The sequence below is a fragment of the Marmota marmota genome, unplaced genomic scaffold (assembly GCF_001458135.2).
Source record: "Marmota marmota marmota unplaced genomic scaffold, marMar, whole genome shotgun sequence".
Lineage (NCBI taxonomy): Eukaryota > Metazoa > Chordata > Mammalia > Rodentia > Sciuridae > Marmota > Marmota marmota.
Window position 1 is genome coordinate 4,294,131 of NW_025999863.1, and position 16,695 is coordinate 4,310,825.

Below are 16,695 nucleotides of genomic sequence, written 5' to 3' on the forward strand. Positions count from 1 at the left end.
AGCCGGGCCCAGGCCTCGGCGGCTATGGAGCTGTGGCGCCAGTGCACCCACTGGCTCATCCAGTGCCGGGTGCTGCCACCCAGCCACCGCGTGACCTGGGAGGGGGCCCAGGTGTGCGAGCTGGCGCAGGCCCTCCGGGATGGCGTCCTCCTGTGCCAGCTGCTCAACAACCTGCTGCCCCAGGCCATCAACCTGCGAGAGGTCAACCTGCGCCCCCAGATGTCTCAGGTGAGGCCGCCTGGCCTTGGCCGGGATAGGGGGACTTGGGCTGATAAGGGGGGGCTAAGCACTCTGCGTCAGGGCCAGCAAAATGGGGGGGGGTTCTGCTTCCAGGCCAGGGCCGGCCCAGCGGGTGGCCCATCTGAGGGTAGCAGGTCCCCTGCGTGGGTGGCCTGAGTCTAGCTGAGAATGGCCAATCGGGGTTTAACCCTCCAGCCCCGCCTGGCTCTCCTGGGACCATCTGGTGGGTCCTGGGTGGGGGTGCTTGGGAACTCTCTGGGTAGCCACCAGGGTGCCTGAGGTTCCGCCTGTGTTGACCCCCAGATCCTGGCTGTGGGGGAGGGGCCCCACTGACTTCTCCCCCACATGTGCCTCCTCCTCCCTAGCCCGGGCCCCTTCCTTCCCCTCACATCTTCCTTCCCCTTGGCTTCCTGCCTGGGCCTGGGACAGTGTGGTCTAGTGGGGGGCTGCAGCCCCGGGGCCCTGGACTTCCTCTCTGTACCCATCCCATGGGGACATCGAGGCAGGCCTTGGTCCTGACCGCTGAGACCAGTTCCTGGGGTTTGGGGGCCTAGAAGGACTGCATTTTCTCTGCTGGGGTTTGAGCAGGGGCCCAGGCTCCGGGGGACGTAGGCTGACTGCATTGCCCCAGTGGGCTCAGGAAATACATTCAAATCCCCATTTGAATGTGGTTGGGGTGGGGGTGGTGGCAGGACTGTCCTGTCTCTTTGGTACCTTCTCTGCTTCCCCATGGCTGTTGAGTGGGTTCTGCTGCCTGGGAGAGGGGACAGTGCAGGGCTGAGGGGCCCAGCCTTCCTGGGGCCTGGGAGCACATGGGTTCTGTTCAGGGAGCTGAGGGTACATGTCTCTGGCCCGGGGTCTCAGAGGACATGACTCTGCCATGGATCAGGGGGACCTGGTCCTGTCCTGAGCCTTAGGGACGTGGTCCTGTACCTAGTCTGGGAGACATGGCCTCGCCCTAGGTCTGAGCATCGTGACCCTGCTCTGGGGTTCGGGGGAGAGCTGCTGTCTGGCCCTCAGCCCTCACTGCAGGGTAAGAGTCTTTCCCCAGCAGCTGGGCGGGTGGGCTGTGGCCAGCGGGGGCATGGCCTACTGGTTGTCTGAGGACCATGTAACTGGAGGAGGGGGAAGTGATTGTCCAGGCAGTGGGGTTCACTGGGGGCTCCTGGGGGGTTTCCTAGGGACAGGGCCATGGGCCTCCTCCTCTGTGTCCTTGGTGCCAGGGCATTGCTCCTCCCCAGCTGGGCATGCCTTCCTGAAAGGGAGAGGGAACTCAGAGCCCTCTCCTGCCAGTCCCTCCGGCCAAAGGCCACCCAAATTTGCCTACATTTGCCTAAACCTCCCCCACCCCCCAGCTTCCAGGGCATGAGAAAGTAGCCCTAGATCTGTCAGGCCCAGCCCTGGCAGGGAGTCAAGGTGCCCGGGATAGCAGATAGATTTAAGGATGAACTTCCCCTCATGTGTGTCTTAACCGAAGCCGATTTTCTGAAGGGCAAGCAGTCATGGCGCTAATCCCTAGGGAAGCAGCTGCCCTCCCATGGCAGCCCCAGTCCTCCATACCAGGCCGAGTTGGGAAACCAGCTCTGGCCCTCAAAATGCACTTGAACTCAAAGGGCTAGGAAAAGGTGCCCCCAGCCCTGTGATCTGGCTGAGGGCCCTGGGTTGGCCTTGCCTGGCAGAGTCAGGCTTGATGTCAGAGGGGCTTGTGCTGCGCTTTGTCTGGCTTCCCGTGCCCAGCTGTGCAGGCCCAGGCTGGGCAGGGGGTACCCCGACCCTCCCAGTCTGGGGGCTCTGTGCCTTCCCGCCCCTGCTCATTTTGTCTTTTGGATCTGCACCCTGTGCCTGGACCCAGTGGGGATGTGTACGGGGAGCTGGGAGGTCCCCCCTCTGGCCCTTGAGAAACAACCGCTTGGTTTCTGGGTGCCTGTCAACAAATTTAAGCAGAGCCATGCCTGGCCCACAGGATGTGGGAAATGGGAAGGTGAGCCTCAGGGGTAATGGCACAAATAAAGGTGTGGAGGCTGGGCTGAGGTGCTTCCCCGATCCTCCCACTTCTCATTCCTGGCCCTTCTCCTTCGCACAGTTGTTTCCAAGGAGGAGGAAAGAAATCATATTCATCACTCATCCCCCCAACCAGCTGTCCAGTCGTCCACCCAACCAGACAAGCATCCATCCATCCATTCACCCGACCAACTATTCAATTTCCATCCACCCATCCATCGATTCAATTACCCATCCATTTTTCCATCCTAACAACCATTCATTCATTCATTTATTTTGGTACTGGGGATTGAGCCCAGGGGCTCACCAGGCTACACCCCCATCCCCTGCTAGTTTTTATTTTGAGACAAGATCTTGCTAAGATGCCCAGGCTGGTCTTGAACTTGCCATCCTCCTCCTCAGTCTCCTGAGTGACGGGGATGACAGCTGTGCATCACCAAGCCCGGCTCATCAGTCAACTAGTCAACCATCCATCCAATAATCACTGTGTATGCCCGGCCCTGTTCTTGGTGCTGGGGATAGTGGGACTTAGACATGCAAACCCCTGTTATGGAGACACCTGCCTTCTAGCAGGGACATGCATGGATCATCAGGAGGTGGTAGTGTTCTGAAGAAAGGAAAGCAGGGAGGGGGCTGGGAATGTGGGGTGAAGGAACGGGCCACACGGAGCGGGGACACTGTTCTGGACAGGGAGCTGCAGACAGATGCACAGGCCCCCAGGCAGGGCTGGCAGGGATGGCCCACCAGGGGGAGTGGTGAGGTGGGTCAGGTGGGAGTGAGGCTGCAGAACAGGGGGTGGGACCCTCTGAGGTCCAGTGATGTGGGCATGACGGGCGGCACAGAGACGTGGACATCACAGTTGCTCCTCTTCTGTCCTGGAGGCCGAGTCTGCAGAGATGGATTTGAAGGCCGAGGACGTGCGGAGGAAGGGATGGACTGGGGGACGGCACCACCAGGATGTGGGGCTCCTCAGACTTGGGTGGGGGCAGGGGCTGCCCAGGTCCCCGCCCGGAACACAGTGGCGCGGGGTCGGGGTGCAGCTCTGCATGCCTGTGGTCAAGGCAGAAGGATTGCATGAGCCCAGGAGTTCAAGGCCAGCCTGGCAACAGAGTGAGACCCCATCTCAAACAACAACAGAAAATATGTTTCTCTGGGGCCGTAGCTCAGCGGTGGAACGCTGGCCTAGCATGTGAGGCCCTGGGTTCCAACCCCAGCACCGCGGAAAACCCTAAAACACAAAGTACCAGAAACCAAAACACAGTGCTACTTAGGGTGGGGGAGGGAGCTGGTGGGTCAGTAAGAGCGGGGGTCTGGGGGGTCAGTGGCTTGGGGAGCCACGCCTGCATTCAAATCCTGCGCCACCACTTCCCGCTCCGCCTCTCCCCAGCCTCAGGTTCCCCGTCTGTGAATCTGAATCGTGGATGCAGACGGTGCTTGGTGCTGATCAGTGCTGGTGTTCAGAGCCGCTCCGCCTGCGCCTGGCACCCTCCAGCTCGCTGAGGTCTTCCTGGAAAGGATGTGGGGTGTGAGGCTGAGGCTGCGAGCCAGCTGGGGGTGGGGGTTCTCAGGGGGGAGGCGGGATTTTGCCCGTCTCACGTGTCCCCAGAATTTGGCAAAATTTGGAGACGTATTTTCCAGTTCCTTGAATTTTTTAAAAATTTTGTTTTGATTTTTGGATTGGCACGTGATCTTCGTGCTTATTTATGGGGTACAGGCACAGTATTACGGTCGGATACGATGCAGTCGGTCTGCACCCACCCCCTCGGGGTCATGAGCATTTCCATTTCTCTATCGTTACTCTTACTTTGTGTTTGGAGCTTTCAAATCTGTAATTCTTCATAAAATGCAGGATAGGTGGTTTAAACTGCAGTCGTCCCTGTGCTGTAGAACAGCTGGGCTTGTTCCAGCTGAGCCCTGGGGCCTCCGTCCCAGCGAGTCCCCCCACCGTCCCCTTCCAACTCTAGAAGTCACCCTCCTCTCTATTTCTACCAGATCAACTTTTTAGCTTCCACTAATGAGTGAGGCATGGGCCTGGGGCAGGTTCTCTTCCTCGCAGGTTGGAAGGTGCTGGGGGGGGGGTGGAGGCGGGGAAGCTGCCCGGCCCCCAGGAGGTTCAGGATGCCCTAGGGAGGGAGCCGTCCAGCCCCGGGTGTCCACCCCGACGTGGTCCTCTGGCCTCACTTTCTGTAGATTCACCTGCCGTCTACTGGGGCATCAAAACAGCAAATAGAAAACTTCAGAAATAAACATCATACTTTAAAATAAGTTTTATTAAAGTCTGCGGTGCCATCGTTCCGTGTCCTTATGGGTTGTTGGCTGGTCTCTTACTCTGCCTGATGGAGAAGCCCGGCTTCATGGTGGGAAGGAATGTATGAAAAGCGGGGCCCACACCCCTGGGCTCCCCAGACTGCGCCTCCTGGGCCGGGTCGGAGAGCCCCGGAGGACCTGGGAAGCGGTTGGCTGTCGGGTTAAATAACACATTTGTGATTCAAATATTACAACACTTAAAAAGCTGCCCAGGGACGCTTCAGCTCTGAGCCCTGGCTGGAAGCTGCCTCCCCACACGGGAGCTGCCTTTAATGTGTCGGTTTTGTCACGCGCACAGCCAGCGGCAGCCCGGGCTCTGAGTTACACGCTGTGCTCCATAATGGTGCTTTGTCAACCACGGTCCTCAGCGGAGAGTGGGGCTGCAGGACTCCTGTCCCTGAGTGAGCCTGTGTCCCCTGAGATGCTGTAAGCAGCACCTCTTATGTTTGAGGGGGGGCCGGGGGAAACCCACCTGCTGCACTGCCATTTGTGTGAAGGTACAGCAACACGGTTGTGTGTGGCAGGTGAAACTTGGTGACAGTCAATGACGGCCTCACTGGCTTCCATGTTTATGATGCCAGGCTGTTGATCTCTGCTTAGGAGAACACTCCTTCTACTCACATGGCGACAGCCATTGGTTGCTAAGCGGTCTGCCGTGGGTCGCAGGCAGCCACCTCGTGTGTCTCCTTGGCCGAGTCTTGATTGGATCAGCCGACCACGCGGAGCGGTTGTCGGGTGTGTAAGTGGGCCCGTGATGCCCCACAGTGACAGCATGCCTGACGTCACATGCCCCGGCCCTAAGGGACAGGCGGCTCCTCCCCCTTGCGCCACCTGATGCTCTCTTCCTACTTTCCTCCCTGGGTAGGTGCCTCGGGATCTTTCCGGATGGACACACAGACGTCCTTGTGGAGGACGAGGCTGCACATGTTAAGCCTACTTAACAAGCATTTATGTTTTGCTCACTACACGTGGACGGTGGCCTCAGCGAGGGGCCAGCCAGCTCCAGACTGTCTGGCCTGGGAACTGAAGGTGCTTGCTACCCGCACCTCTGCAGGAAAAGTGTTCGGGTACTCGTACTAAATGCTCCCCACCCACCAGCCTGTTAAATCCTCACCACAACCACTAAGGTCCATAGTGCTATCACCCCATGCTCCACAGGGACTCGGGAAGTTAAGCAATGAGTGTGTCCCAGGTCACCCCACTGGAAACGGCAGAGTGGGGATTTGACCGCAGCCTGGTGGGGGTCCTTGTTTCCTGACTGTGACACCTGCATTCCGTTGTGTGGCTGACCCCCGTGGAACTGACCATCCCCTGGGACAGACACTGGGTTTTGCCAGGCTTCTGTTATACCAAGTGCACAATCAGTGGCCTTGTCCAGGGTTTTCAGTGTCTTCACTATGGGCACACGTACACACAAACACAGACACACCACACACGACAGGAAGGGTAACTATGTGAGGGGATTAGATATGTCAATTAATTTGTGACAATCACAATACAATGTGGGCATATAGATCAGATCTTCACATTGTCCATCTTGAACAAATGTTTTTTGTTTGTTTTTTTTTGGAGGGGTATTTACTGAGGATTGAACTCAGGGGCCCTCTACCACTGAGCCCCATCCCCAGACTCAGGGTCTCGCTGAGTTGCTTAACGCCTCACAGTTGCTGAGGCTGGCTTTGAACTTATGATCCTCCCGCCTCATCCTCCCAAGCTGCTGGGATTACAGGCATGTGCCACTGTGCCCAGCTTGGACAAATTTGTCAATTATAAGACTAGGGGGAAACAATTTCCTTATTCTACAATTACAGCTTCTAAAAAAAAAAAAAGACCTTGTCCATGAACCATTTTTCCTCTTCCTCACTGTGTGATCATGGACATGTTACTTAACCGCTCTGTGCCTCAATTTCCTCAACTATAAAATTGGAATAATAAAACCCTATCATAAAGCATGGTCATCAGAGAGACATTTACTATAAAGAACCTAGGGCCAGGGCTGTGGCTCAGTGGTAGATGCTTGCCTCACACGGGTGAGGCACTGGGTTTGATCCTCAGCACCACATAAAATAAATAAATAAAAGAAAGCTATTGTGTCCATCAACTAAATATATTTTTTAAAAAACCTGGAAAGGTACCAGGTTGCATGTAACTGTTATTATCACTGCCATGTTTATCATCACATGAGCAGGAATAGCCATGGGATAAATTTGCAGAAGTGGGATTTCTGGGTCTGTGTGTTTTGGGGTAGATATTGCCAATTTGTTCTGTGGGTGGGACTTGCTACATGGGTCCTTCCAGTGACACCTTGTTTCTCTACCACCTCCCCAGAAGATTGTTCTTTGTCAGCTCTTGACGTTTTGCCAACGGGGTGGGTGATACATGGAACCCTTGATGGCCAAAGTCGCACTCTCCTATTCCAAGTGAGGCTGTCTCTTTTCCTGTGTTTTAGAGAAATTTGTGTTTTCTTTCTGTGAGATAATATCTGATCATATCACCCTGCTAAGTTTTCCTTCTAATGCTGCTGGCCTTTGTTCATATTGATTTTTAGAAGCTCTTTATATATTAGGCTGGTTTCAATTTCAAGTATTGACCAGTCTTGTGATCTTGGCACAGAAAAAAACTTCTTAGCCTATTATGAGCCCTGATTGTCTTCTCTATAAAAATGGGGATCTTAATAGCATCTTATCTCAGAGCCGTGTGAAGGTTAAACATGGTAAGATAAGTTGTAAATTCACAGTGATCAACGTATAGGAAGTACTGAATTAATGGGAGTCGTTTTTGTTAATTTGATTTCATGAAGCTTGAGTTGCTTGTAGGCAACTCGAATATATAAGCCAGGGTGTGTAATGTTAGCTGCTGTAACAAACTGCACCACTTCAATGATAATGCAAGTTCATTTCTTGCTCCCATCGCAGTTCAGTCTGGGTCACCTAGGAGGCAGCAGGGGGGTGGCCCTGCTTTATAAAATCCCTGCAGGGTTCAGGCTCCTTTTACCTCCTTGGACCTGGCCTCTCTCCAGCCAGAGGGGGAGGAAAGATGGCCGGGGAGGCTTCATGGGCCGAGGTTGGAAGCGGTGCCATTAGCCCCCTGTTGTTCTGTTGCCTAGAACCTGGGCTCGGCCCGTCCAGCTCAAGGGAGATGGGGATGGGGCTAAGCTGGGCGCTGGGGAGTGGAAGGATCTGGCTTGGGGGACATGGAGTAGACAGGGCCACAGAGCAGCGCCTGGCTGGCTCTGAGGAAGACCCCCACCAAGGTGAGGGAAGACGTCAGCTGGGGACGGGGCCCTGCTGGGAGCAGGACCCAGTGACGTGGAGCAGGCTGCGAGGCTCATCTCAACGTGCCTGTGAGGCCAATGGGAGGGAGGCCTGGGCGGCACTCGGCCCTAGCCTTCCTTTACGTTCTATTTTGTTTACTGACCTTCTCTCTGGGCCCAGGGGACTTTCCCTGGGGACGTTGGGAAGACCTGCCATGGCCCTCCATGCCCTTGTGAACAAGACAAGTCTACACAGACCTGTGCATGTTGGGGACCACAAATCAAGTCAAGATGGCGCCTGGCAGTTTGCCAGGAGAAGTGGTTTGTGAGGCAAGGCCACCGAGCCATTAAGATGGTGGGGATTCCTTATTGGCTGATTGCCGTAACTGGATGATGCTAATTGAGTCAAGCTGTGTGTAATCGGTTAGGTATATAGACCTCTGCTGTTTTGCAATAAGGCGGTTCCCGCCAGCAACAGCGTCCTCTGGCCCCCCCCTCACACTAGGGCTGTGCCTCCCACACCCAGGCTGGGCCCAGCCTCAGGGCCTTTGCACAGGTGCCCCATCTTCCCAGCTCTCGTCCCCAAGTATGCTCCGTGATGGCCTCTTGCCCCCTGGGGCTTCCTGCCAGAGCTCTTCCAGTTTCCACGCCTCCTCACACCCTCCAGCTTCCTCCCTTCTTTTTGTTTTCCTCCTTAGCACCCACTGCCCTCTGATTGGCCGCGATTTTTACTGAATTGTTTATTTTCTGCCTCCTGCACTGGAATGTCAGGGAGAGAACTCTTGTCGGAGTTCCCAGCTGGAACAGCACCTGCCCCACGGCAGGTGCCTGTGAAATTCTGTATCCGAAGTGTGAATGTCCTCTCCATCTGTTCACTCAGTGCAGGGATGGACCAGCTCCCGGACCCAGCCCGCCTCATTTTATAGCCCACGTTCAACCGCTAGGACGTCAGGCCGTTTGGGGACATGCCATCCGTGGCCGCTTTCAAGTCTCAAAAACAAGAGTCGAGTAATGAGATCGAGGGACCCCACGGCCCCCAAGGCTGAGAAGAATTCCCGGATCTGTGCTGGGCGAGTCCAGGCTGCCGGGACCCACCCGCCTCGGCCCACCCCTAGCTACGCGGGTTGGGCCAGTGTCCACGCCTTCTCACCCCCCGGGTTCTTTGCGAGACGGGATGATGATGGTGATGATAGAGGTGACCCTGCCATGACTGGTACCATCCCCCACCTTAGGCTTCTCTCTGTCTGGGGCCCTGGGCTGGGTCATGGAGAATTCCCTGATGAAGGAGGACACAGGTGACCAGGAAATAGGCGGTCGCAGTGTGGTAGACCATGCTCACTGGGAGGAAGGCGGAGCTCAGGGAGCAGAGAGCACCAGCGTCCTGGGAGCAATCAGGGTAGGCTTCCCGGGGGAGCTGACGTGCCAGCTGGACGTGGTAGTTGGGGACATGTTTGAGGGCTGAAAGGAGCTGTTTGTCCCTCTCCTGAACACCACTGCTATGAGGAAGCAGGCAGGACTGGGAGGTTTTGGATGGGCGTAGCTGGGTTTCTAGAAATCTTACCACATAGAGGGATGGACTGTCCTCCTTTGAGACCAGGGATGGTGTTCTGGAACCTGACGTCAGGAGGAACTTGGACGTTGGGTCACTTGGGGGACAATGGAAGACATGAAGGATGTTTAGGTGGAGAAATCTAAAGACTGAGGAGTTTCTGATCTCAGTCTGCAGAAATTTCAATCGGGAACTTTTGATCTTGTGACATAAAAACCCGATGAAACTGACTTTGTCAGAGATGCTCATTGCCTCACATCGTAACTGCGCCCTCGGGTTTGGCTGGGTCAGGGCTCAGATGGCGTCTCAGGACCTCCCTTGCCCCTCCTCTCTGTCCTAATCCTGCTTTCTCCGGGATTCTCCTGTTTCTAGCCATTCTCCCCCCTCACAGAGTCAGGCAAGGGCCCCCAACTGCCCCACATTGATTTTTTCATAGTTTTGAGTTCAGTGGAAATCACAAGGGTCTATTTTCTGGGGACTCAAGCCCAAACCCTAGGATTGACTTCCACTGGGCATGATATTTTGGGGGTGCATTTCCAGGGATGGAACCCAGGGTCCCCTGCACGCTGCATAAGCACTCGACTACTGAGCAACCCGCCCCCCCCCCAGTCCGTGACAGATGTTTGTTCTGGAGAGGTCCCACATCCACGCCTCAGCCAGTTGCTGAGCACAACATGTCCTGATTGTCAGGCCGGGACCCCCCCCCATTCTTGAGCCAACTCTTTCAACTAGGAGAAGAGCCCTCGCGGCTGACCACCTCCCTGTTCCGTGGGTTGGGGAGGAGTGGGAAGGGTTGGTTCCGTGGGGAAGCTCAGGGTGGGGCCAGGGGCAGAGGGAGAAGATGCCAGGGGACAGGAGGGTGCATCTGGCACCGAGCACCAGCTGAGGCTCGGATTCCCGGCCTCTGCATCTGACATCCGGGGCTGGCCCTGTCCTGGGAGCTGCTGTTTAGCAGCATGATTGGCAGGCCCTTGGCCTCTGCTCCTTTGGCTCCAGTGACACCTCTCCCCTGCAGCTGTGACCTCAGAATGTCTCCAGATGTGGCCAAGTGTCCCCTGGGGGAGGGTCACGCTGGGCGAGGACCACTCTTTCGGTGGAGCGGTCTCCCTATCTTGAGGAGTACCCGAGTGGGACTGGGGCGTGACCGGGGAGAGCCGGCAGCTTCTTGGAGTTAGCGCGGCCATTGGTTTTAGCCAGTGGCCGGGGCGACGCTGACTGCTGGGGTCCTGCGTCCGCACCCGTGGGGGAGGCTGGCGGTGTGTACATCTCCCTGGGAGCTGCAGCACAGCCCCACACACTGACCTGGATCCAGGGGTGGGTCCCCCCGTGGTTCTAGAGGCCGGGAGTCTGAAACCCAGGAACCCGCAGCCTGGGACCCTGGAGGCCGCCAGGGACAGTCCTTCCCTGCCTCTTCCCACTCCTGCCCACCGTGGGTGTTCCTTGATCGCCATCTCCCAGGGCCTTCCCCTCTGTGTCTCTTCAAGACCCGCCGCTGACTTGGGGGCCCACCTGGGCAGCCAGGACCATCTCCTCAGGTCAAGAGCCTCTGTTACCTACATCTTGCAAAATGCTTTTTTTGTTAAACAGGGTCACACTCACAGGTTCCAAGCACTCGATGTGGTCACCTCTTTAATTAGGAGGAGAGGCACCACACCACCTGTGACAGAGAGTCCACAGGGGGCCAGTCAACGAAACGTTGGCAGATTGTAATAAATGGTGCAGAAGAAACAGACCGAAGCCCCAGGGGGTGAAGAGAGGCGTGCTTCCTGGAGCGTGGTCAAGGAGAAGAGCGGAAGGAGGAGGAGCTAGGTCTGCACAGAGCAGGGAGGGCTGAGGCTGTGCAAAGGCCCTGTGGTGGGGTGTTGGGAGTGGCAGCAGGAGTCCTGGGAGAAGGAGATTGGTGAAGGCGTTCCAGTGACAAGGGATGGTGGCTCAGATCAGGAGTCCGCAAATTCCAGATCCAACTCAGATTTTGGTGAGACTTGCTGAGGGACTGGATGAAAAGAGGAGGAATTTGTAGCTTCAGGCTGCGTGAATGAGGTTCACTGAGATGGGGAGATGGGAGGACCGGGCCCCGGGGAGTTCCGACTGGACCGCGCAGGTCAGGCTGGTCAGGGCAGCACAGCATGGTGGCCAGTACCAGTTCCCATGTGGGGCCGGCAGGGTGGCAGCAGCTCTGTCCTCTGATGGGACATTTGGCGATGCCTGGATGCACTTGTCACCGGAGCTGACAGCGTGGTGAGCTACGGGTGCCTGGCGGGTGGAGCCCCAGGAGGCTCTACAGGGCCTAGGGCAGGACCCGTCTCCCAAGTGTCCATAGTGCTGAGACTGACCAGCTCCTGTCGGGGTGGACTCCAGGGCCCAGGGGTCTCGGCTGCAGTCCAGCTGTGAGGTCTGGGGAAAGGTACCACCCTCCCCGTGACTCAGGCTCCCCATTTCCCACGTGGGGTGGGAGGTGTCCCTGCCTTTCACACTGTAGTAAGGATTAAAAATGAGGTAGCAGGGCCGGGGCTGGGGCTCCGGGGTGGACATGTGTGAGGCACTGGGTTCGATTCTCAGCACCACCCATCCATAAAGGAATAAAATAAAGGTCTGCCAACAACTAAAAGAAAAAAAAATTTTTAAAAATGAAGTGATAGCTGTGAAATTGCGAAGGGCTTCAAGCCGTCCCTGTGAATGGCTGGTAAATAAACCCAGGGGAGCAGGGGAGGTCCTTGGGGAGAGGAGAGAGTAACTGAGGCTGGCTCTAGAGGGCAACAGAGAGGTTGGGAAGAGGAATAAGAACCCAAGATGTCACACAGGAGAATCCAGTGACCTGGGAGGAATGCCAGACAGGGTAGTGTCAAGAGGCTAAAAGAAGAAAATGTGTCAACATCCCATCCGGGTCTTGTTACTTTGGAAAGAACAGTTTCCATGGAGTGGAGAGGACCCCGACACACAGTGTCTTTTTCTAGCATTTATTTCAAAACCACCCCAGCTCTCACCCTTTACCCAGTCCAAAGCTGCTTCTGCATTTTCACGTTTTGTTAGAGCAACACCCCACTTGTCGGTCCCAATTTTCCATCTTAGTTCGTTTTCTGTTGCTGTAACAGAATACCCGAGATTGGGTAATGTATAAAGGAAAGAGGGTTACTTGGGATCATGTTCTGGAGGGTGGGAAGCTCAAGGTCAGGAGCTGCAGGTGGTGTGAGCCTTGCTCTCTTTCAACTCATGGTGGAGGCAGATAGGCAACGGGCTGAGCTTCTGCCAGTAAACTCCCGCATAAAGGCATGGGATCCATTCGTGAGGGATTCTGCCCCACGATCCCAGCACTTCCCACCAAGATCCCAACACTGCCCCATTGAGGAATTAAGCCTCAACATGAGTTTCGGAGCAGACAACCCATGTCAAACTACAGCAGTAAATTCATAAAATATAACAAAGAGCAACCGACCACCCACAGTTCATTTATTGAGCATGTGCTATGTGTGTGGTTGTTCTCAGGATTTTGTGCTTCTAAACCCTTTTGATTTTCACAAAAAACCTCTGGTGTGGGCACCTGTCATGCTTAGGTTCTCTGTTGCTCTGAAACAAACCACCCCAAGCTTATGGATGTCAGATACAACTGTTTATAATTCTCCGACTCCGTGACTCAGGAATTCAGACAGGGCATAATAAGTGCAGCTTCTTAGCTCTGTGTTGAGAAGACCTGGTGGGGCCTGGAATTGTCTGCGGGATTATTTCTCTACCACTGAGCGACACCTCGGCCCAGAGGAGGCTCCTTTGTGTAATGTAAAGAGGACAGAGGCCGAGTCCCCTGGTGGTTCCGAGGATGGGAAGCCCCAGAGCACGGGCCGCATCTGGGGAGGGCCTCCTGCTGCAGCGAGAAGGCACCGGAGGCAGAAAGAGGAGGCTGAGCTGGTCCCTTTACCAGGAGCCCACCCCTGCAAGAACCCACGCATCCACCCGGGAGGCAGAGCCTCACGCCTGGCCGCCTCTCAACACCGTGCACCCCGGTTGACTTCCAACATGTGGGCATCGAGGGGTACGTTCAACTGGGGCAGCTGCAGAGCATCCCCAGGGACATGGGACTGCCACCCTCAGACCGACCTGCCTCTGAGGCTGTGGAGTTGGGAGAAACACTCCAAGAGGCACCAGTCATTCCTGGCTTCCTCCTCAGGGCCTCGGGGAGACCTGGCAGGCAGCTGGGCGCTGGGGGTGACAACCAGTTGCTCCCTTTCGATTGCACGGCTCCAGTTTTGAAAGAGCTGACCTTTGGTCCCCTGCCTCCCGTGTCCCCTGATTCTGCCTCCAGGGCGCCCCCCCCCCCCCAGGCCTTCGCAGTCCCTGTGCCCTCCGCCTGGAGTCCCACCACCAGACGCCCTCCAAGCCTCTAGTCCCAGGTCCCTCTGCACCCAAGCTTCCCGGACGACCTGTTTAAACCGGCACCTCTCCTGGCACGGCCCCCACCTTCCCCTACTTACCTGAGCACCCTCAGGTCTGTGGGACCCCCGAGGGAAACCCAGATTCGTGGATGCTCCCGTCCCTCGTGGGGAACGGCACAGGATTTGCCTAGACCAGCTGTGCGCAGCCTCGGTGGACTTTGTCGTTGCTAGACGCCTGTGTCGCCTGACGCGCTGTGCATACAGCTGCCCCGCGGGGTCACCAGGGGAACAATGGCAAGAAAAGGCATCTGAACAAGTTCAGGACCGATGCAAATTTTTCTCTGAATGTCCCCGTGGTGGTTGGTGGGACCCGCAGATGTGGGCCACGTGGCGGTGGGGACTGACGAGGGTGCGTGCCACTCCTCGGTGGCCTCCCTCTAGTAGGAGCTCAACCTGGGGGCAGGGGCGGGGCACGAGGTGCGTTTCTTAACAGGTGCACCTCCCAGGGCCTGGCCCAGGACGTGGCTGTCCCGGATCCTCCACAGCGTTTGTCACCTCAGGGAGGGGGAAGCTGAATGACCAGAGCCCACCGGTGCTCTTCTCCTCCCGGCTCTGAGTGGGACTGATGGGTACAAGGGGCACATGTTTGCCTTTGTTCCTTCTCTTTATCAAGTGTGACCGGAGAGTATATTTTGCATTATCCACCAACGGTGGTTTAAATTATTTCCTTCTTTTCCACCCAGCCCACCAAGTCTCCTGTGTTCCTAGTTTTAGGGGGGGGGGACTCCGCAGAGAACCCCCGTAGCTGTTAGTATCTGCAGGGGGTCGGTTCCAGGACCCTCGGGGATAGCAAAATAAACAGATGTAAGGTCCCTCATATCCAGTGTCGCAGTCTTTGCATAGAACCTACAAAGTCCTCCCGTGCACTTTAGACCAGCCCTGGGTGAATCAGAATACCTAACCTGATGTAAATGCTATGAAAATAGTTGTTCCACTGTGCTGTTTAGGGAGTGACCACAAGCCAAAAAAAGGCGGTCAGCACAGAGGCAGATTTTTTATTTTTCCTGAATATTTCAATCCAAGATGTATGGTTTACCCCGCTGGTGCTGAGCCTGCGATACAGAGTGCTGACTCTGTGCTAACTGACAAATGATATTTAAAGCAGGAATTGATAAATTTTAGCCTATTTATAGACCTGAGCCATCAGCCCAACAATAAAAGACTGGACACAGCCACCTCTGCCCAAGCTTCTCCCCTCCTGCGCCTGCGCCTGCGCCTGCCGGTCTGCTTTGGCTGACTGGTTTGCAGGTCCCAGTGTTCTGTGGGTGTGGGGCTGCAGTTCTCCAGGGCATGCTGTTTGGGGTTTAGCTGTGGGGTTGTGAGTAGCAGCGCTTCGCCCCTGGTTAGTGCTTGGTGGTGTACAGGTGGAGCATCCCTACTCCAAAAACCTGTGATCCGAACTCAGGAGCTTTTTGAGCCGACGTAGTGCCACAGTCTGAAGCCTCAATGCACACAAACTTTTGTTTCATGGGCAAAATTATCCAAAACATTGTATATAATTTTCTTCCTGCCGTGTGTCTAAGGTGTATGTGAAACAAAAGAATTTTTGTATTTAGACTTGGGATCATCCCCAAGATTACTCACTGTGCATGTGCAGATATTTCCAAATCTGCAAAATCCAAAATCTAAAAAAAAAAAAAAAAACAAACCCTCCCAGTTTTAAGTTCAGACAGGGACCCTGGCAAGTCATTATACCTGTGGTGGCTCCCTTTACTTAGTCTGCACATCGGCAATGAAAATACCAGCTAAGTCCCCCGCTCAGAACCTGCTGCAAAGCCCAACCCACTGAGCCCCATCAGGCATTGATGCAGCAAGCATATATTGAGTGCCTACTGTATGCCAGGCACTGGGGCCCAGGGGCAGCCACAGCAAACAGGGCCTTGTTCCCACAGGGTCTTAGGCTGGCAGGGAGACAGACCTCAAAGTCTAAAAATCAATCACAGTTTGTTGGGTGATCAACAGTCCCCAGCCACAGTGGCCCTAGTGATCTAGACGGAGCACGGATGCTTGGCTTTTGAAATCTCAGTGACACAGAGCCCGGAGATAAACGCAAGAACAGTCGCCCAGTCTGTCGTCATTTTAGGGATTCCCAGCCTACACAATCTGCTTCTCCATGCTCCTGTCCATGAACGTTTGGGTGGATCCCACCTTCCGCCTGTTACCAGTAAACTGCTGTGAGCCTTCCGGCCCAGGCCTGTGTGTGGACTCACGCTTCACGCTCCCGAGGCAGTGCCTGGGCAAGGCCTGGAGCGTCTTTCTACTTAAGAAACGGACACCTGCTGCACCCTGGGCTGCGCAGACCCCTCCTCCTGGCTCCCCAGCTCGGTGTCCCCGAGGGGCAGCCTGCCTTGCCCTCCTGCCCCCTCCAGCACCCCAGAGCCTTACCTGAGCCTCCCCATGTCCCCACAAGCACGGGTCTAGCACACCTGTTCACCATCACTGTCACTGAGCACTGATGCCCACTGCTACCTGCTGGGGCCTGGCTCCCTGCCAGCCGGTAAGCCCTATGGGAACAAGGCCCTGTTTGCTGTGGCTGCCCCTGGGCCCCAGGGCTTGGCATACAGTAGACACTCCATATATGCTTGCAGCATTAGTGCGTGCTGGGTCTTGGTGGGTCGGGCTTCGGAACAGGTGCTGAGCGGGGATGTGGCTGGTATTTCCATTGCTGATGTGCAGACTAAGTAAACGGAGCCACCAGAGGCCCAGTGACTTGCCCAAGATCCCTGAGACGGCACTGGGAGTCACCAGATTCACGTGTGGCCTCTCCCCGCAGCCCGATCCTGAGTGTGGGCTGGGTGGAAGGGGGGGAGGAGAACAGGCTGGTTTATAGGGCGCTTTGCCAGCAGGGCCAAGTCTGTAGAGCCTGCCCCTCCCCTTCCAAGCTTTGAAAAGGCTGCACAGCATGCCCACCTTCTCTGGGC

At 55.9% G+C, this 16,695-nt stretch overlaps 1 protein-coding gene across 1 annotated transcript in view; it reads left to right on the plus strand.

Moving 5' to 3' along the window:
- Positions 1-6: 6 nt before the first annotated feature.
- The window catches only part of Vav1 (vav guanine nucleotide exchange factor 1), a 49,233-nt gene continuing 32,544 nt past the window's right edge, over positions 7-16,695 (plus strand). Inside the window, exon 1 of the mRNA XM_015503693.1 lies at positions 7-228. Within this exon, the coding sequence (XP_015359179.1) occupies positions 25-228 (204 nt within the window). The 5' untranslated portion in view covers positions 7-24. The remainder of the gene's footprint in view (positions 229-16,695) is intronic.